Here is an 18,893-nt window from a genome sequence, read left to right on the forward strand (position 1 = left end):
CTCACCCTCATGCCGTTCAACACCTGTAAGACCTTCGTTAATCTTCGGAACACAAATGAAGATATTTTAGTTAAAATCCAATGGCTCCGTGAGGCCTTCAGAGGGAGAAATGACATTTCCACTCTCAAGATCCATAAAGGTACTAAAATACTAAAAACATGTTTAAATCAGTTCATGTGAGTACAGTGGTACAGTAATTCAATATTAATATTACAAAAAACAAAATAACGACTTATATAGTGATGGCCGATTTCAAAACACTGCTTCAGAAAGCATCGGAGCATAATGAATCAGCATGTCGAAGCTGTTCGGATCGCCAAAGTCACGTGATTTCAGCAGTTTGGCTATCTGAATCATGATTTGACACGCTGATTCATTATGCTCCGAAGCTTCCTGAAGCAGTGTTTTGAAATCTGCCATCACTAAATAAGTCATTATTTTGTTTTTTTTTGGAACACCAAAAATATTCTCGTCGCTTTATAATATTAATATTGAACCGCTGTACTCACATGAACTTATTTAAATATGCTTTTAGTACATTAATTGATCTTGAAAGTGGAAATGTTATTGCTCCCTATGGAGGCCTCACGGAGCCATCGGATTTTAACCAAAATATCTTAATTTGTGTTCTGAAAATGAACAAAGGTCTTACGGGTGTGGAACGGCATGAGGGTGAGTAATAAATTACATTAATTTCATTTTTGGGTGAACTAACCCTTTAAAACGCAGTTATCAAGTATTTTATTACCTTTTTATTATTTCTCTATTATCGTTTTCACTAAATATTATATTTTAACTTGATTATTTATCTTATCTTTTTATTGTCTTAACTTTATTATTAATCAGATTATTTTCATACCTTTTGATTATCAAAATATTCATTCTGTTTTTCTGTGTATCTTTGTGTTACAAATTAGTTATTGATTTCTCAGTTGATTATTGAGCAGCATATATGGGTTCCCGATAAATGTATCCCTTGATTTTCCTCTTAATTCTGCTTATTATGCATATTAGTTAAATTTTGGGTTTCCCCCTCGTGATCTGGCCAGATCTGGCAACACTGTGCTCCGCGTTCATGGCATTGTGAATGTGCGTGCGGCAGCAGTGGAGCCGGAAGGGGGAGCTGCGATTCCGTCCCCGCCTTCACGCTACAGGACAGCCCGGGGTCTAGCGCTGTCACAGCAGGCCTACTTCCGTCAGCTCTATCGCAAACATCATTATTAAAAAAATAACATTTACAGCCATCCAAGCCGTCCAAGCAGCGCGTTTGTGTATTTTTCAATACGGTAGGACATATCTGCACTCGGCCGCATCGGGGATTTTACTGTTTCATTTATGTGTGTAGCAGAATAAGCACACGTCACGACATAAATAGCACTTAAATAAAGACAAATGTGTTTGAATGCAAAAATAACGAGATATAGCAAAGCAAACGGACTTTACATATGCATGGTCAGATTTAGTTGAGCTTTAGTGGGGTTTTTGTTTTTTGAACGGCGTGTTTTGGCGGAAATTGCTTTGGCTTTTATTTAAGGTAGCATGGGATGATTAGCACGCGAGCTCACGTTAGCCATTCAACTGTGCGCGCGTTGCCGCATATACTGTGGGAATAATGGCTAATATCACACAGCAGCATATCATAAATCGATTCGACATCGTAATGCAAGTTCTTGCACCTTTTTTGTTGATTTTGAAGTTTCGTTTGACAAAGGTTAGCGATTTAGCATTAATGCTAGCATATTTTCTAGGCAAAAGCATTGAGGTGTCCAGTATGCGACCATAAACACTCCTATTTTACAATCACATAATGTTACCTATTGCTCATGTCTCCTAATTTTAAAAAAAAATGTAATATTTGATCGTTCAGAATGAGGTTTGATTTGTGATTTTGAAAACAACCTCAATACAACTATTTATATTTTGCTCGAGGGGGTCCAAAGTCCAGCAAGGTTATATAGGCTGTTTCTATCTGAATGCTTTATACACAGAGCTCTTCATCTCTACTAAATCACATGAAACACCTTTAGCCTCCAGTTTATACAGTTATATCTACATGCAGATTTCAAATGTTTATGGCTGGATTGCCCGCTGGTGCATTATACAAAATGAAATTAGATCTGCATTGTGCAGAGATTGTGTTGATACGTCATATGCCAATGTAGAAATAGCAGCCATACAAATGATCTTATATTACTGTTTTTCATATTCAAAAAGATGCAGTGCAATTTTACCTGTTAACATTTTTTTTAATGCCTATATGCTTTTCACGTGTATGTGTATAGTTGGTTTTGAGCCGTTAGTCTAGGTGTGTATGCACAATTTTTACATTAATAATCTATACATAGAAATGACCTGTCAAAACACATTAATTATGACTATAATTTTCCAAAGAATAATAATTGCTTTAATTTAGTCCTTTGAAGATCATGCAAAACAAAAATTAATTTTGTCAAATTTTGACTGGTAGTGTTAATATTTATACCCCTTTTTTGTGTTCCAGGCTCCTGTGCAGGGTGGATTGACCTGTCATGAATGAGCCCATTGAAGGCGGTGCGATCTCGTTCGACGAGTATGTGCGGCAGAAGGCGCGCACTATACCTCAGCACCGCATGAAAGAGTTTCTGGAGTCGCTGGCCTCCAAAGGCCCAGAGGTGCTGCAGGAGTTCAGTCAGCAGACCAGCGGCACCACCACCACTATGGTGTACCAGCAGGGTGCCAACTGCATCTACACGGACAGCACAGAGGTGGCAGGGTCGTTGTTGGAGCTGGCATGTCCGGTATGAATAGAATCATTTTTTTTTTATTGTTGTTTTAGCTGTTACTTGAGAAGTTAACTAAGTAGTCACATTTTTTTTAATCTTTGCGCAGGTACAGGTGACGTCTACACAGATCTCCCCCCAGCTGGCTGCAGCTGTGCATCAAGCTTCTGAACAGCAGATCCAAGTACAGGTTTGACTCTGTCATTCTGTTTTTGTGCATCTTATCTACAGGGCAGTTATACAAAGTTTGCCAGGCAAACTGACGTTGTTGGATTAAAGTCGTGCTAGTCTTTTCTTCCCTATTGTGACGTATATCAGAGTGAAACGGCTTCTCGAACAAGTAGTAGTGTGTAGGTTGGGACTTGATTGTTATGAAAAGAGAAGAGATGTTTAAGTACAATTTTAATTTTTTTTTTTTTTTCTTAAAAAAATAACGATGTGCACAGATAAATCATTTATAAGAAATACTGCAATATTCCATAAAAAATAAGAATTCATTTTGATTTCATGGTGACTTTTAAAGAGATGGTTCACCTAAGAATTAAAATTCTGTATCACCATCATGCTGTTCCAAATCTGTATAACTTTTCTTGTTAGGAACACAAAATAAGATGTTTTGAAGAATGTTGGTCACCAACAGTTTTGGTAAGCATTGATGTTGAATGTATGAAAAAACAAAATAAGAGACAGGATAGAAAATAGCTTTTTACTTCTAAATGAGGATGTTTTTGTTGTAAAAAATCTTGCTGGCATTATAAGAGGACCTCAAAGAACATTATAACATTTTTAAAAGTGCAGTTCATGAACCCTTTAAAATATGTTTTTAATACTTTTATTCAGCAAGGATGCAATAAATTGATCAAAAGTAACAGTAAAACCATTTAAAATGTTACAAAAAAAAATCAAATTTCAAATACAAGTTTAAAACACAAAATTTCAAATAAATGCTGTTCCTTGCTGTTCTTCTGAATTTTCTATTCCTCAAAAAAAAAAAAAAAAAAATTCCTGAAAAACTTGTATCACAGTTTCTATATATATATATATATATATATAATTAAGCTCAACAAATTTTAAACATTGATAAGAAATATTAGTTGAACACTAAATCATTAAAAATATTTTTTTTCCCTTTTAGGCATGTGACGGTATCAAATTTTCATGTTGAGATAATTGTTGAAGCTTTTATCATGGTATATGGTATTATCACCATATTGAAATGAGTTGAAAAAAGTTTGTCATACTACATGTAACAAAAAGAACTTTCAACATATAAATACAATAAAGCAATACACAAAAAATGTATAAAGTAAACAAACCTTTCAAACAGATTAAAGTGCAAAAGAATCACAAAGAAAAATGGTATTACTTTACAATAAGGTCTCATTAGTTAATGCATTAACTAACATTAACAATGAGCAATAGCTACAGTTGTTACAGTTAAAAATACAACTTATTTCATGTTAGCTCAGGTCCATTTAAATAATACAGTAATGACTTGATTTTAAAAATGTGTTATTAAATGTTGAAATTAAGATTAATGTTCTAGAAGTATTTTTCATTGTCAGTTTGTTAACTCATGAATTAAATAATGTTGAATAATGGAGTTTTATTGTAAAGTGTGACTGAACAGTAAAGAATTAGAACATCTGATTGGCTGTTTAAAACATTTAAATACTGTAGCAGCTGAAGTGTTTTGGGGGGGTAACCGCTGCATTTCTCCTGTTGCATCAGCGCCATCTGCTGTCAGAGAGTGAACGTGCACTTTCATTCAGAGCGTCTCCTTGTTTACATCAGTGCGAGTGCCTCTTTGATGCAGCATACAGCAGTGTTGTGCATTTTAAACGGTTGATAGGTAAAGTGTTCTTAAAATGCATTCTAAAAATCTGAATAATTCATAATAAATAATTATTTGTGGTATTTTGAAGTGCTCACTATAACAATATCACGCATTTTCATTATTGTGAAATATCGTATTACCGTATACTGGCACATGTCCATTCCATTTACAAAAAGAAAATACACACCAGTGTGCAAATTTTTCAGGAAAACAATGACGTACATGACAAAACACCTTACTTCAGGCCATTGGGCCATTTTGTGGTACCCTTCTGTAAATACCTCTCCATCTCCCCATTGGCAGGTGCAGATCCAGGGTGAGCAGGGTCAGACAGTTGGTCAGGTACTTCAGGTGGCGTCTCCCACCCAACAGCAGCTACAAGGAGTTACCACAACACAGCTGGTACAACAGGGGGAACTTACAGAGGAACAACAACAACAGGTAATGCACACAAATAGATGATCAGCTTCTACAGTTTATGTATTTTAGATTCATATCGTAACCTGCGTATGTCTCTCAGATCCAGGCTCAGCTGGTGGCAGCAGTTGCCGGAGGTCAGCAGATTCAGATTCAAACTGTGGAGGCTCTGTCCCCCCCTCAGCAGCAGGGCTCCCCTAGGGAGGCAGAGAGACGACCTGGAGCCTCACCTGCTGTCCTCCAGCCTGCAAAGAAACGCAAGGTAGACGTCCCAACAGTTGTGTCCTACTCGCTTCCTCAAGGGCAGCAGCTGGCTACTGTACTGGCCATCCCACAGGGCCAACAGCAGGGCTACTTGTCACTTCGACCAGATCTGCTGACCGTTGATAGCACTCATCTCTACAGTGCCACTGGTACCATCACAGGCCCAGCGGGTGAGACCTGGACCATACCCGTGTACTCAGCCCCACAGCAGCAAGGCGTGGCCCACATCGCCATCCCTCAGGAGGCCTACAGCACCGTGCAGGTACAGGCCTCACCTACCGATAAAGACAAAGACAAGATGGTAATTGGTGCGTCTCAGGCTGCCGGGGCAGTGGCTGTTCCGGTGTCTGGCTCAGGAGTGACCACTCAGGAGGAAGTTGTACATTCGCTGTTCCCAGCACAGTTTATGAATGGAAACATTCACATCCCTGTAGCAGTGCAGACTGTAGGGGGCGCTTACACTGGGACAACACAGGCCCTTCATATATGGGATCCGCAGCAGCAGCAGCAGCACATACAGGATGGGGAGGCTCAGGAACAACAGCTCCACCTGCAGGTGAATATATTCTAGGAGGAATCCTGCATGCTTGAGTATTCATAGCTTCCATGCCATCTTAAGTAATTTTGGATTTTTTTAGCAGGTGATGTGCATTTAACTGTAGTGAAAATTTAGCATCACTTCTTTGGCATAGTAATGTGTCAATGATGATGTTCTGTGTTTATCAGGCGCAGACAGAGGCGGAACCACAAGTGGAACCTCCTCCTGAGCTGGTCCTCCCAAATACGCTGAAGCCTGAGGAAGGACTGGAGGTGTGGAGGCTTTGGGTTCAGCGCAAAAATGATGAGCTGGACAAGAATGAACAAAATAAGCTGGCACCTATTGGACGTGAGTTTGTTTCTGTCTCTACCTCTCTTTTTATATACCGCCACTCAATATAAGGTTGGCACTATACTAAAATTTCAGTAGTTGATAGCAATATGAGTGAAATTTCATGGTAAAATAAAGCAACAGCCTTCGAAAATTTCTCAATTTTGTGTGCGCGTGCACTTGTAAGTATTCAAAAGCAGCTTCCAGTCTGCACTTGGGTACAGAATTGAGTCAGTAGTTGGTACTACTTTATTTATATATTTGTTTGTTTGTCAGTTTTAGTATTGGTAGTTCTTAAGTGTTTTAAGGTGCCCCTATTATGCTATTTGGAAGGTTCCTAATTCTGTTTAGGAGGTCTCCTACAACAGGTTTACATGCATCAAAGGTCAAAAACACTTTCATTTTCTCATAATATAAATTGCACATCACCACATTTTTAAATGATTCTTAAACGACTTGTCGGATGATTCAGTCTCTTTAAATCCCTCCTTTCTGTGAGCCTGCTCTGCTCCGATTGGCCAGACGGCCCAGTCTGTTGTGATTGGTCTATTTCTTACAGCACGTGTCGGAAGCAAAACGCCCATTATCATAACTGGTTCAGCTCCGGAGCTTCCTAAATCTCAGCAGCTGTACACACTGTAAAGACGGTAACAATGGCATTGATTTTACCATATCGATCCGAGCGCAATGATGAAATATTGGAAGAACTAGTTAATCGACCCGAACCTTCAGCAGGACGTTTCTCAGCGATATTCTACTCAGTTTGACGTTCATCATAAGATGTTGCAACTGTAATTCCTCACCATCAGCATTGTGTATGTTCATCAACAAACTGATGTGTATATTTCCAATTTATTGTGGTGTCATGGAAACTATATTATTAACAGTGCATATGCTAGTCGAGCACTACCGTGAATGACTAATGCAACATTAAAGTTTGTAAAACATCTTGCTCCATTCTTTATCATTATTCAGAGTAGTAAGAACGACAGACAATATGCATTAATAGACTCAGGTGACACTGCATGAAAGGTAATTTTCAAAAATTCATAATAGGGGCACTTTAATTCTGCATGGTCACTAGAGTGTTAATACATCCGTTTAAAATGTATTACATTTTTTAAAGAATGTTTTACAGTCACTATTTAATATCTTATATCTTGAAAAGTATATAAAGGTAAACTTGTAAAAAATGTTATTTGCTGTTTTGGTGTAATTCTTTCATGAATAAATACAGCTAAAAACTGTAACTTGAAAACATATAATTTTTAAAGAGTAGAAAGAGAAATTAATGTTTTTTTTTTTTTGTTTGTTTTTTTTGCAAGGATGCAATAAATTGACCAAAAGTGACAGTAAAGACATTTAGAATGTTACGAAAGATTTCAAATAAATGCTGTATATATAATAAATAAAGGCGGTTTCCACAAAAATGTTAAGCATCACAACTGTTTTCAACATTCAACAACATTAAAACAAATCTTACTGAACCCAAACTTTTGAACAGTAGTGGATAATATATTTCTTTTGTCACAAAATTGCTTGTTTTTTTTTTTTTATAAATCTATTTAAGTCTTTAAAGGTCTTAAATTTAATTCCCTTAAACATGTCGAGTCCATGGTCAAAACTGAACTATTTTTGTCAAGCCTTTTGTGATGTTTATTAATATCTGTCTCTGCAGGTCGACAGCCACTGCGCTTCCAGGACGATCTTGTGTCAAGTTCAGTGGGCGAGTTGAACTTGGCTCTGTCCCTGATGACCCAAGAGGCTCGTGGGCTGGAGGGGGAGCCATTTGAGCCTGATTCACTATACTATGTATTTTTATGTATACAGAAAGTATGTCCTATTTCTCCTTACGTAATGCCTTCTTTTGGTTCTACTGTTTGTTGGATCTTTTGTTTGCATAAGCTGATTTCGTTTTCTTGTATTTGTACAGTACATGTTTGAGAATGGTAGGGTAGACGACATTTTCTCTGATCAGTACTACAGCCGGTTTTGTCAGTGTTTACACAAAATTCTCGAGGAGTGGAGGCCCAGTGTTCACCCTCTTGGTAAGTAGTATGTATGTGTATTGAAATGATCTACTTTGGAGTCTTGTGTAGTGTATGTTGATTGTCATTGTATTTGCCAGGCTATATTATCCCAAGTCATGTGACCGAGGAGATGCTGTGGGAGTGTAAGCAGCTTGGAGCTCATTCTCCATCCACTCTTCTTACTACACTGATGTACTTCAACACCAAGTGAGCCTCTTTTCATTCTCAATTCTTTAAAGATTGTGGCAGTGAGTGCTCCGGGGTTTAAAATGTTGCCTCTGCACAGGTACTTTCACTTGACTACAGTTGAGCAGCATATGAAAGTGGCCTTCTCCAAAGTGCTCAGACACACTAAGAAGAACCCCACCAACCCTAAAGACAAGAGTACCAGCATCCGCTACCTGAAAGGAGTCGGGCCCCACCATGTTGGACAGAAAGGTTAGCCATTATATAAGGCTGGATGTTGTCACGTTTCAAGATAAATATAAACTTTACACTTACGTATTGTGTACACTACTGTTTAAAAGTTTGGGATCAGTAAGAATCCTTTTGTTTTGAAAATGGTTTTTGAAAGTAGTTTCCTATAATGCTCACTATTGTTTTCTGTTTCAATATGTCAAATTGTAATTTATCCCTGTGATATCATTACTCCAGTCTTCAGTGTCACATGATCTTTCAGAAATCATTCTAATATGCTGATTTGCTGCTCAAGAAACATTTCTTTTCATTATCAATGTTGATAACAGTTGTGCTGCGTAATGTTAAAATGTTTCCAAAGTTATAATTAACATTGATCAACCAATATGGGTGTAATACTAGTTGTCAAAAGTACCGACTTTGCTACCATAGGTACTGAAATTTTTAAAATATGACGCTTTGAGCGCTGTTGAGCGGATTCATAAATACCTCTGATTTGCCATTGTGTTGATGCGCTAATCGGATATGTCTGTGATCGGCTACAGTGATCAAGGCATGGGAGTGTTTGAAAGCACAAGGAAGTGTTTGAATTCGAAAGCAGGAGCATTTCAAAGCAGGCGACTATCAGTGGACCGGTTCGCGATAGACGCCTGCTTTCAACACATCTGTGTAAGCACTCAGTGAAGAGTTTCACTGATGACTATTTACAACGTTTTTGAAGCGTTGATCATTGTAGCCAATCACAGACGTATCCGATGAGCGCGTGAACAGTGGCCAATCAGAGGTGTTTACGAATCCGCTCAATGGGTCTCATTCATGAAACATTCGTAAATATACGAGTAAATATGTGATTTGCGCGTAAAGAGACCTTCCCGAAAACTGTTCTCCTAATTCACAAATACTTCGTAAACGTCAGAAGTGATAGTGAAATGTGTGTGCGTGTTAATGAATTCCAATCAGTCGTAAATGGGACGCACGTGCACGCTCATTCTCAATTACCATAAATCCCGCCCATTAAATCCGACTGACAACTATATATGGGCATCATATTATGACACCAAACGAAGGATTTTGGCCATTTTATAGGAAACAATTTCCATGACAATTAAGGGGCCATTAGTTTGCCCAGCCCTATTGAAATCAATTCATTATTTGATTAAAGTGCTCCGTTTGCAGATGCTATTACTGGCTCTCAGAATAAAAGTAAAAAGAAAAAACGTATGTAATTACTATAAATAATATTTTTTCAAAATGCTGTCTAATGTACCTTATTAAGATGAATTAAAATGCAGGCTTATTAAGGAGCAAAACGGTCGGATGTTAAACACACTATTTACGCGTGGCTGGGAGCAGGTGTAGATTTCTTTCATACCAACTAACATTTGGAAAATACGAACATTTTAATGAATCCGAAAATTACGCCAGAACCACTTTACACACGATTTACACAAAAATTCGTTCTGCTCGTTTTTCATGAATGAGACCCAATATTTTTTAAAAGTTTGTACTTTTGACAACTCTATGTAATACTACAGCTGTATCTATTAGGGGTGTAACGGTACACAGAAGTCATGGTTCAGTACAAACCTCGGTTTTGGGGTCACCTTTCAGTACAATAGCAAAAATGGTCACTTTAGTTTTAGGGTCCAACTCTCATTAGTAACTAACTATTAACTTCTGCCTCAAACCCCTAATTACTGCTTATTAAGGTTAAGTTTAGGTATTGGGTAGGATTATGGGATGTAGAATATGATCATGCAGAATAAGGCATTAATATCTTTATAAGTACTAATAAACAGCCAATGTCTTTGTAATATGCATGTTAAGCATCAAATCCACAATACAAGGTTTCTTTTCATTTATTTTGAACACAGTAGTGCAAATCAGTTTGTTCCACCTAGTGGCATTTAGTCCCCTAGTTGGTGCAGTACAGCCTCCTTAAGTGTATGAAGCACTAAGTAGTAAACAGTAATGCACTGTTGAATTGGTCATATTTTTTTTTTGCAGGGCTGATTAAAAAACAGAAAGAGTTTGGTCACAATCGGCTACAAAAATGAAAAGCATCTCATGTTATAAAAGTACAAAATAAACAGAATAATGGAAAATAAAATGTGTGCATTAGGAGTGTTACTATTTGCTCCACTTAAATTATATTTAAACATTCAAAGTTTTAGCCCAACCATTCTATACTTAATTTTCAGTGTACCGCTACGTTTTGCACACATTTCGAAGCACGAGCCTTCCAAAGTATACTCCTTTGTCCGTGAGCACAGAAAGACTTATTCGATGCATGCATTTAGAGGTCATTCGCATATGCGCCGTTCTTCTTCTGCTCTTTTTCCTGTTGTAGCAAACAGTGTTGCATTACCGTGCACACCCCCTTCTGGATTGGAGTATAGATCGTCTGTGACTGACTGTATTCGTCGTCTTACTGCATGAACCAAACCGTGACGTCTGTACCATACGGTTCGGGATGAATACATGTACCGTTACACCGCTAGTATCAATAGTAACTGGTAACAAAAAAAAAAATCCAGCCCTGGTCATGGAAATTTCTAAATTATGCCTGTATTATAACTGAAGACATTAGAAATACTTTTGTGTTATTGTTCTGTGAACAACTGGAAAAGTTTATTGGTCAAAAACTCTGGAAAGTTATAAATATCATCTTTTTTTTGGTTCTAGTGACAGATGACATGTACGCAGAACAGGCTGAGGACCCAGAGAACCCGCTGCGTTGTCCTATCAAACTCTATGACTTTTACCTCTTCAAATGGTGAGCCACTGATTTTATCAAATATGTATATTATAAAATAACTTTCCTTTTCTGCCTCTCCCTCATTTTTTTTATTGTCTGTCCTCAGCCCTCAGACTGCCAAGGGTCGTAATGACACGTATTACCTGACGCCAGAGCCAGTTGTGGCACCGAACAGCCCTATTTGGTACTCCACTCAGCCAATCACGAGCGAGCAACTGGAGCACATGCTAACACGCATCATGATGGTGCGGGAAATCCAGGAGATAATATCCATTGCGCAGGCCAATGTACACTGAGACAAGATGAGGGCAAAGAAAAGAAATCAAGATGGAATAAGAGAGAGCAGCTTTCTCCATCTTGCCATCATCATCTCCTTTTTTCAAAGAGACTGAATCAAGTTGCCTCTGCAGCCTCTCCTTATATTCATTCATGATTAAAAGGAAAGCGAGAGGTTCAAGAGGGGTTTTCAATGAACTGGACATACATACGGGCCTTTTTTTGTTTTAGATACAGGAACCTACTTCTGTTTGTTCGCCTAATGGCCATTGAAACGTATTTGCCCAGATCCCTTGATGTGTGCATTTTCTCTTTCTGCCATGTATGTTACGCTCCATCTGTCTTCACACTGTCTTCTCTCTCTGTTTATTTTCTGTAAGGATCTGGTGTTTTTTAAGACCGCAGGCTAAACTGAAGTCGTTATTGGCAGTGGACTGGAATACCATGTGATTGTCAGGTGAATATACATTTAAAAACATGGCCTCATTGATCTGTAATGCCTAACATAACCCCCGCTCACCCCCAGGAGCTTGCAGTAGCAGAGTTCACGTACCTGAGGAGTGTATTATACATGAAGAATTTTTGGTTCTGTTTTTATTTTTTTTATATATATACATGCATCTATGGTAACCTGATATGTATTGATATTATAGTGGTGCTGGAGAATCGAAGCCTGTCTTTTCAAACATGCTTTTTTGTACAGTGAATTACCTGTATGTGTCGTCTTTGACCCTTTCAGCAGCCTTTGGGCAATTCTGCCACACAAACGCACATGGGCCTCATTCATGACATAGTTCACTAAACTATTATCATTACATGCATTATTGAATTGAATGCTACAGTTATTTTGCAAAGGATTTGCACAAGGCATGCCGGTATTAAAATGATACCCACTGAGAATTATATTCATTATGGCAGATTTACTGAAATAGCACACATTAATCTACCAAAACACTAAACTATAATTTCAGCAACTATAAAATTCAGCAAACTTCCAAATAATTTAGAATCAGGCAAAACAAGAATTAAACTAAAGATATTTCTTATTTTAAATTTACGCCCTCAACAGTTTTTTTTTTTTTTTTAAAGTCTTAAACCCTGGATGTATGAGGAAAACAAATTTGCATTTTCTAGATCTGGAAAACTCATTAAATGGTACAGATTTAGTGTGGCTCGGTAGTTTGCGCAGTCATAATTCACTCAAGTCTTACAGGTTTGGCAAAAATGTAATTTTTCTCCATTAAACGTTTTCAATGATCTTTTATTACAAAGTCTGGAACCAAAAACGTCAGAGCGCACGAAATCTGGTTTGTACATGACCTTTTCTACAAAGTCAGATCCAATGCAACTGTTAACACTTTTCAAAAGGAGTTAATAGCTATGTGATCCACTTCATTCTTTTCCCGGTAGTGGGATCTGTAGTCTCTTTAAGGTGTTGGTGAAGTATTTAGGAAGGGGGCAGGACACTGTAATGTCGCCTTGACCTTTGACCCGTGGCAGAACGATCCTTCGGGAGTGCAGGTGAAGAGGGAGATATCGTGTTTTACTCTGCACCAGACCCAGCCGTCGCAGTGTGCCCTCTGGCAGCTTCTGTAATCCGAAATATGAGACCCACATGTGGTCAGTCTTCAAACGTGACAATGAGTCATGTCTCAAGAAAACACTACACCACCTCTTGATGATTCATTATTAACACAACACTTACGATGTTCATATACTGTTGTAAAAACTAGACCATGACTTGACTAGTGGCTCACTTTGTTGTGTGCCAACAAGCTTGGATTATAAGCAAAGGTTCTTTAAAAATATGCATGGTTTAAATCATTTTTAATCTGGAAATACTCTACCATTTAAAAGTTTGGGATCAATAAGATTTTTTTTTTTTTTGTAATAACTGCATTAAAGGGATAGTTCAGGTCTCGTGACCCTCAAGTTGTTCTAAACCTGTACAAGTTTTGTTCTGTTGAACACAAAAGAAGATATTTTGAAGAATGTTGGTAATCAAACAGTTGATGGTACCATTCAAGAATGGTACCATCTTGAACAGTGGCCAATGGTACATTCTTCAAAATATCTTCTTTTGTGTTCAACAGAACAAAGAAACTTGTACAGGTTTAGAACAACTTGATTAAATGATGAAAGAACTTATTTTTGGGTGAACTGTCCCTTTAAATTAAAAAAAGGACAGTGAAGACATTTATAATGTTACACAATTTTTCTATTTCAAATAAATGTTGTTTTGAAATTCAAAACAACTATTCATCAAAAGAATCCTGAAAAAATATGATGGTTTCCACAAAAATATTAAGCAGCACAACTATTTTCAACATTGATTAATAATAAAAATATTTCTTGAGCACCAAATCAGTATATTAGAATGATTTCTGAACGATCATGTGACACTGAAGTAATGATGCTAAACATTCATATTTTTCATGGCAAGAAGAAATTACATTTTAAAATATATTACATTGAAAATAGTTATTTAAAATGTAATAATATTTCACACTACTGTTTTTACTGTATTTTTCATCAAATAAATGCAGCCTTGCTAAGCATAAGAGACTTTCAAAAAACCAGTGCTACAACACTTGCTCTAACATTGTAATATTTATCATACCTGGGGTGCTAGTTTGTTCCAGTGAGCATATTTATGGTCTCCAAGAATGGGGCAGGTCAAAGCAAGAGCCATGTGCACTCGAAGTTGGTTTTTTACACCTAAAACAAACATTATAAGTGGTTATGGTCATCATATGTTTACATTCCTTCATTTAAATTAATAAAAAAACCAGGGAAGTTACATTATATATGGGCAAACTTAGTTACATTTATAATAATTAGGAAGTATAAGGCACAATTAGGAATGACACTCTGAGTTGGGTAAGCTTTTCACATGTCATGGTCAGTCAGTACCTGTGACAGGCTGTAGTTCCACCAAGCTGCAGCCACTAGTGCTGTCCAGAACCCGATACTGTGTGACTGCATTTTGTGCCTGCCGATTAGCTCTCACCCTGGTCACTCCATCTCCCTCGTCATTCACTTTGAACAATGGGCTCAGACCCATCTGAGCAGAATAAACATGATTCTTCACATTAATTCTAGTAATGTAAGAAAACTGGAGAACATCCTATTCTTAAAGTCAACAATTTTCTAAGTGCATCATGTTGATTTTATTGTGAAGAATTCATCTATGGATGTTTCTTTTTTTGACCTCATAATGTTTAATCAAAATTTCTCTAGTGTTGTATGTTGGACTTATCCAATCATTAAGTCTGTTTAAACCCTGCCCCTTTCTTACAATAGATTGAAACAGTCAGGTTCCGACTGCATTCAGTTTCTCCATGGGGAAATTGAAAACTAGTGTTGTCAAAAGCACTGACCGCGATACCAAGTCGGTACTGAAATATGATGCTTTGAGCGCTGTAGAGCGGTTTCGTAAACACCTCTGATTGGCCATTGTGTTCATTCGCTCATCAGATGTGTCTGTGATTGGCTACAATGATCAACTCATGGGAGCATTTGAAAGCACACGGAAGTGTTTGAATTTGAAAGCGTTTTGAGAGCAGGCGTCTTATCAGCAGGATCGCCAATCACAGACATATCTGATGAGCGCGTGAACACAATGGCCAATCAGAGGTGTTTATGAATCTGCTCAACAGCGCTAAAAAGCGTCACATTTTTAAAATTTCAGAACCGACTTGGTATTGCGGTCAGTACTTTTGACAACACTATTGTAAACATTTAAAGACAGACCTGAGTTCAGAGGTTGTTAATCCATGATATATGCTTTTATTGAAGCCATCTGTATGCATTATTTCAACTTATTTTAAAAATAAGTGTGTTTAACAATTAATGGAGAAAAACTGCATTATCCACGATTAGGGATGGGCATATCGATATGAAGTATCGATATATCGATACGGACGTTTAGTATCGAAAGTATCGATACTCAAATAAAAATATCGATACTAAGGTGTGTTTTTTTTTTAACCAGTGATTTTGTTTAATTAACAATAAATTTAATGCATACAATATGCATTGAATTGGACAAATAACCTATGTTAGTGAATAACTGTGCAGTAGAACTATTTTCCTGCTCATCTGAACACGCAAATGCTGCAAGTCAGAACCAATCAATCGCAGAAAGCGTTCGCTCACTTGCCGACACTACATTCAAATGGCTGCATGAGTTTAATATTGTAAGAAACCATTGATGCTTTTGGGAAACGCAGGCCTGAACATTGCTTAACAGCAGACAGAACAACATAATAGGTTTGAGTTATTTCACAACAAACAAAATGAAATAGTAGCCTACATAGTTTTTGCAATTACATTTATTTAAATTGAACATTAAAAGTTCGTACTGATGTTCTGTTCTGTAACTACACTATTAGAATACAAAGTTTGCATTTTATGTGTGCAACAGCCTGTCACTGGCAGTCCCTTATGAAACTGAACCATTACTACAGTGACCATAGTTCAGCTAAGCCTATAGTATTTGTAGATTTCCATGGTTACCACAACAAATAAACATTTTAACCATGTGTAAACAAAAATATAATCTAATAAATTGCAATTAACGCACATTGAATGTTAAAATACCTTTCAAATATAATTATTATATTTTTACTCATAGTAATTCAATAATTTAAGGACTTAAATTCAGATTAAAGGGTATCGTATCGGTAACGATATCAGCGATTTTGGCCTTGAAAGTATCGGTATCGTATCGAAAACAAAATAAGTGGTATCGCCCATCCCTACCCACGATGCTGTACAGAAAATTACACCAATCAGAGAATCGCAACAACTAAACCCTTTCCAAAAGAGCTCTTTAGCTCCGCCCACTGCCATGAACCACCATAAATTATTTAATCGAATAGCTCTCTCTACGGTCTCAAAATACTTAAATATTTTAATACATTTTACAATGAACTTAAAATATATTATTTTTATAAACATAATCAACAACTTTAAATAGTTTTATATTTCTCTATTGTTTTAAATTTGATTATGTTATTCACAATGCTTTATGGGATTGTAGTTCTTTCCCTATTGAAGCCGTTAAGTACACAGTCTTGTACCTTTGTATTTTAATTGTATTTTTTGCTTCATGCAAAACAATGTAATGCTGTGATACATCTCGTAACTGGTTGGCTTGGTTCTTGGTTTATAACAAAAAAATATAAAATTAAAATATAATATTATAAAAAAATTTTTTTTTAAGATGTCTGTGGAGAAAATGAATGGAAAATATGCATCCGGAACAAACGCCAATGAAAAAGTGGGCGGCACTAATGTTATCTATTGGCTGCAAACTCAGATTCAGATCTGCCCCCATCCAATGGAAAGAACCAAGCCTCGCCCTACATTTAATTATTTTTTCAATACTCTGTTTCACTCAGATGTCAATACAGAAAAAAAAAAAAATCTGTTACTTTATGGGGTCTTTAAAAACAGGTTGTTTTTATGAATACAATGTTATATTACCTTAAAATGCGGCTGAGGTCCCATGACCTCCTTCTCTATAATGGGAATGTCAATCACTCCCTCTGAAGGAACAGGCACACCTACAGTGACCGCCCTGAACAAAACAATATGCTTAATATGTTAAGTAGGTGATATGTTGTGTAGGTTATGCTGGTAGTGGTACATCAGAATCAACTGAAAATAAGGAAAAAATGTTGCACTAGACAAGCACTACCACAATGGCTTACTATCAAATTAGCCTTACAAAAAACAATTATTATAAATTGCATCCAATTAAAGACAAGCAACAAATACAGGTTTTGAACTTACATAAATGTCCTTTCCACTTTGTGTGATCTGATGAGTGTTTGTACATGTTCAGCTGCTTCCTCTGTTTTAGCCAGGATCAAAACACCAGTAGATTCTTTTTTTAGACTGTGGCAAAAATGCAACTGTGATCCTGCCTGCATGCCATCAGTTATCTTTGCCAGCAAAGGCAGACACTCTGCAATGCAGTTTCTGATGCCATCTACATCTATAAGAATGGAGCAGGCAAATTAAGGAATATATTAGTATATTAAATGATCTGTCTTCAACACTGTATTAGCTGATTACATTAAATGTTTTTTTCAACTAATATTTTTATATAGAAATAAATGTTGCATAATTTAAAAGTGAATATTATCTAGTACCATAAAATCTCTTCAATATACAAAATATTTCAGAATAATTAATAATAAATATTATTGAAACAAAATTTAGTACATTCATTCAATTAATAAGTAATACCAGAAGGTTAATGAGATGTCAAATACTCACTATGCAAAGGGACACCATATGGTTTATTTATGGCGATTATGTTTTGGTCTTCATAAAGCATGCTCCTGTAAAGAGCTTTTGTGAGCACACTAGGATGAATAGACTGAAGCTGCTGAGTGAACTGTTTGAGTTCATTCACTCTGTTCTGTAGAGGTGACACCGGAACCTTTGGAGAGGAACGAAAAAACACGGAACATAAATGGTTGCACATAAATTCACTTTAGTCAAAACGGTCAAAACAGAAAATACATGTATAAACAAACGTAGCCAACCTCATTTTTGTCATCTGTCCGTTTTTCTTTTTCACCCCGGAGTCTGTTCGCGATATCTGCTGCTTTCAGTCCTGTTTTCCGGTTAGAAGCGACGGTCTCAGTCTTTGAAGCTGTGGCATACGCTCTCATGAGCATCGTATATGTCACCTCACGTGCGTGTCGCATTTTCACAGATCAACAGTTCAAAACTAACTCCCTTTCTATAAACCTGCGCCACGAGATCTTACATCACTCATTGCTATATATATCAGATTGAAAATGTGAGTATGACAGCTAAAGCCGAGTAATCAGGCGGAAACTAAAACACAGATGTAAAATCAGATGAGCAAGGAGAAATAATGCACAACAGTTCAAAATAAAAGTCACTAGACAGCCTAATATAATACAAAATCAAACAGAAATTTCGTTTATTTTATTTACAACATGTTTTACAGAATAATTATTTACACAATGTTTTCACTAAAATCTGCTCAATAGAACAATTCGTTCCATTATGGTATGTTTTTGATTCATTAAGAAGAAGCGACTCAAAAGAGTCATTTGTTCTGGAATCTGACTAGTCGAGCTGTATGATTTTAATTAATAATAATAAAAAAAAAAAAAGAATAGTTCGGTGCTGTTTGTTATTTTCAATTCATGAATCTTTCCTTAGACCAATTTGTTATAGAAAAAACAAACATAATGTCAGAGTAAGCCAAGTTCTTAAA

At 36.8% G+C, this 18,893-nt stretch overlaps 2 protein-coding genes across 6 annotated transcripts; one reads left to right on the top strand and one right to left on the bottom strand.

Moving 5' to 3' along the window:
• The first annotated feature begins 1,105 nt into the window (after window positions 1-1,105).
• On the top strand, window positions 1,106-12,338 carry qrich1 (glutamine-rich 1). 5 transcript variants are annotated; one of them, XM_067388317.1, is made up of 13 exons: window positions 1,106-1,286; window positions 2,501-2,777; window positions 2,869-2,949; window positions 3,357-3,404; window positions 4,900-5,037; window positions 5,117-5,833; window positions 6,004-6,163; window positions 7,824-7,978; window positions 8,079-8,193; window positions 8,274-8,382; window positions 8,462-8,613; window positions 11,278-11,368; window positions 11,457-12,336. In XM_067388317.1, exons 2-13 carry the CDS (start codon window positions 2,529-2,531, stop codon window positions 11,644-11,646), a joined length of 2,205 nt encoding a protein of 734 aa, XP_067244418.1. In that variant the 5' UTR covers window positions 1,106-1,286; window positions 2,501-2,528; the 3' UTR covers window positions 11,647-12,336. The 5 variants fall into 5 exon arrangements, with proteins under 5 accessions (XP_067244418.1, XP_067244420.1, XP_067244422.1 ...); XM_067388319.1 differs by having other exon boundaries at window positions 2,869-2,943; XM_067388318.1 differs by lacking the exon at window positions 1,106-1,286 and adding an exon at window positions 1,563-1,711 and having other exon boundaries at window positions 11,457-12,338.
• A 539-nt stretch (window positions 12,339-12,877) lies between these two features.
• rpusd4 (RNA pseudouridine synthase D4) lies at window positions 12,878-18,550 on the bottom strand. Its single transcript, XM_067388322.1, has 7 exons — window positions 18,187-18,550; window positions 17,915-18,080; window positions 17,426-17,630; window positions 17,117-17,210; window positions 14,540-14,690; window positions 14,247-14,344; window positions 12,878-13,216 (listed from the first exon to the last, which is right to left on the bottom strand). The coding sequence occupies exons 1-7, from the start codon at window positions 18,349-18,351 to the stop codon at window positions 13,019-13,021; spliced, it is 1,077 nt and encodes a 358-aa protein (XP_067244423.1). The 5' UTR covers window positions 18,352-18,550; the 3' UTR covers window positions 12,878-13,018.
• Between the last annotated feature and the right edge of the window lie 343 nt (window positions 18,551-18,893).

This window comes from Chanodichthys erythropterus, chromosome 6 (genome assembly GCF_024489055.1).
Source record: "Chanodichthys erythropterus isolate Z2021 chromosome 6, ASM2448905v1, whole genome shotgun sequence".
In the NCBI taxonomy this organism is placed as follows: Eukaryota; Metazoa; Chordata; class Actinopteri; order Cypriniformes; family Xenocyprididae; genus Chanodichthys; species Chanodichthys erythropterus.

What these genes read in the sequence shown, in the direction of transcription:
- qrich1 (XM_067388317.1), top strand. Translation starts at nt 2,529, where the DNA reads ATGAATGAGCCCATTGAAGGCGGTGCGATCTCGTTCGACGAGTATGTG. An exon ending in AACAACAGCTCCACCTGCAG is followed by an intron (nt 5,834 to 6,003) that starts GTGAATATATTC and finishes TGTGTTTATCAG; the next exon opens with GCGCAGACAGAGGCGGAACC. An exon ending in CTGATGTACTTCAACACCAA is followed by an intron (nt 8,383 to 8,461) that starts GTGAGCCTCTTT and finishes GCCTCTGCACAG; the next exon opens with GTACTTTCACTTGACTACAG.
- rpusd4 (XM_067388322.1), bottom strand. Translation starts at nt 18,351, where the DNA reads ATGCGACACGCACGTGAGGTGACATATACGATGCTCATGAGAGCGTAT. An exon ending in GACCTCAGCCGCATTTTAAG is followed by an intron (nt 14,691 to 17,116) that starts GTAATATAACAT and finishes TATTCTGCTCAG; the next exon opens with ATGGGTCTGAGCCCATTGTT. An exon ending in GGAACTACAGCCTGTCACAG is followed by an intron (nt 14,345 to 14,539) that starts GTACTGACTGAC and finishes TGTTTGTTTTAG; the next exon opens with GTGTAAAAAACCAACTTCGA.